The 1549-nt window shown below is 63.5% G+C and overlaps 1 protein-coding gene across 1 annotated transcript in view; it reads left to right on the top strand.

The window, feature by feature from the left end:
- Positions 1-4: 4 nt before the first annotated feature.
- The window catches only part of HTRA1 (HtrA serine peptidase 1), a gene marked incomplete at its 5' end in the record, with an annotated part of 66050 nt that continues 64505 nt past the window's right edge, over positions 5-1549 (top strand). The window contains one exon of the mRNA XM_007936912.1: positions 5-203. Within this exon, the coding sequence (XP_007935103.1) occupies positions 5-203 (199 nt within the window). The remainder of the gene's footprint in view (positions 204-1549) is intronic.

The following is a 1549-nucleotide window of genomic DNA, read 5'->3' as shown; positions in this document are numbered from 1 at the left end:
GGTGCCCTTCGGAGTGCCCGCCTCGGCCACCGTGCGGCGGCGCGCGCAGGCCGGCCTCTGCGTGTGCGCCGGCAGCGAGCCGGTGTGCGGCAGCGACGGCGGCACCTATGCCAACCTGTGCCAGCTGCGCGCCGCCAGCCGCCGTGCCGAGAGGCTGAGCCAGCCGCCGGTCATCGTTCTGCAGCGCGGCGCCTGCGGCCAAGGTACCAGCGGCGGCCCCGCGGCGCTCTGGGCGCTTCCCCTGTTCGCCGGGACCGGCGGGCCAGCTGAGGGGCCATGAGGGGTGGCGGAGCGATTTGCGCACCCGCTCGTTGGAAGGGGCGCGCGGCGGCTCCGAGATGGCAGCGATGCGCGGGCTCCCGCCCTGAACTTTGCTGCTGGCAGAGGGCCGGTTCCGTGGCCGGCGGGTGCCGGGCGCGCAGGAGCCCCATAGCGCCGGGAACTCGGGACAAATAAGACAGAGGAATGTGGGCATGAAGGGTGGAGAGAAGTTCGCGAGTGGGAAAGGCGTCCGACCGACCGGTCGGAGGCGTTGGGGCGACAAGGACTGATCTCTGCCGCTCTCCTTCCTCTCTCCCGGCCCCTAGATCTTTCAGTAACTGTGCGTTAGTTTTATTATGGACCTTTTCTGAAAACTTTATTTACCGCCCTCGGTCTCTTTTTAAGGGAGTGGGTGGGTGGGGAAAGAAACAGATACTGTCACCCGAACGACTCCGCAGCCCCCTCAGATGGCAGGGACCGGTCTGGAAGCTGCAGGCTCTCGGCGCCTTGCTGCCTGTCTTGCTCCGCTTGTTTAGAGCCAACCCCACAGAAATGAAAGTGACTCTCCTTCAGGACACCGAATGGGGCTTTGGATCCGCAGGGGCAGAGCAGGGAGCCGGCTGGGAAGGAGAAGGGACGGGTACCCTTCTTTGACCCGGTGCATCCACAGGACTGCTGGCAGGGAGGTGGTGGAGATGGGACGCAGGAGAGTGCTCGTCGCTCTCTCACAGGCCTCCGGGAGAGATGATTCTTGAACTCAGGCAGAGAGACCATGTGGAAAAAACGGAGTTCAGCCGTGGCCAGGCCAGCTGTGTCCACAGGGACCCGCCAGCCGCACTTGGCCAAGCACCCGGCCGTAACCACGCTCTGTCTCCGAGCCCAGCACCGCCTCCCCAGCTCTGGCAGTGCGTGGGGGGCGGGAAGTGGGGGCAAAGGGCTGGTCCAGTTTCTTTATAGGGATGTGGTTCAGCATGGCCGCTAATGTCTGGTGGCAGTTTGGCTCACCAGGGGAGCAAGGTGCCAGAGTGATGGGGTGAGTGGAGACTTGTGTATTCCTCAGGCCAGGAGCACAGAGCCGGCTTCAGCCTCTTTAGGGCTGGAGATCCTGGGAGAAATGGGGGTCTGTGAGGACCAGCGCTCCAAGGAAGCTGACGATGGGACTGACTCAACAGTGCAGGGCCCTCCCTGAGGGTGAGGGGTGCCTGAGTTTCCTAGCACTGTTGTGACAGATACAACAGTGGGGGGTTCAGGCATTTATTTTCTCCCAGCGTAAACCAAAAACCAAACC

Source organism: Orycteropus afer, unplaced genomic scaffold, assembly GCF_000298275.1.
Source record: "Orycteropus afer afer isolate SDZICR_OR568_19922 unplaced genomic scaffold, OryAfe1.0 scaffold00038, whole genome shotgun sequence".
Classification (NCBI taxonomy): domain Eukaryota; kingdom Metazoa; phylum Chordata; class Mammalia; order Tubulidentata; family Orycteropodidae; genus Orycteropus; species Orycteropus afer.
The sequence above is the reverse complement of the archived record's forward strand: the minus strand, read 5'-3'. Positions and strand labels throughout refer to the sequence as shown.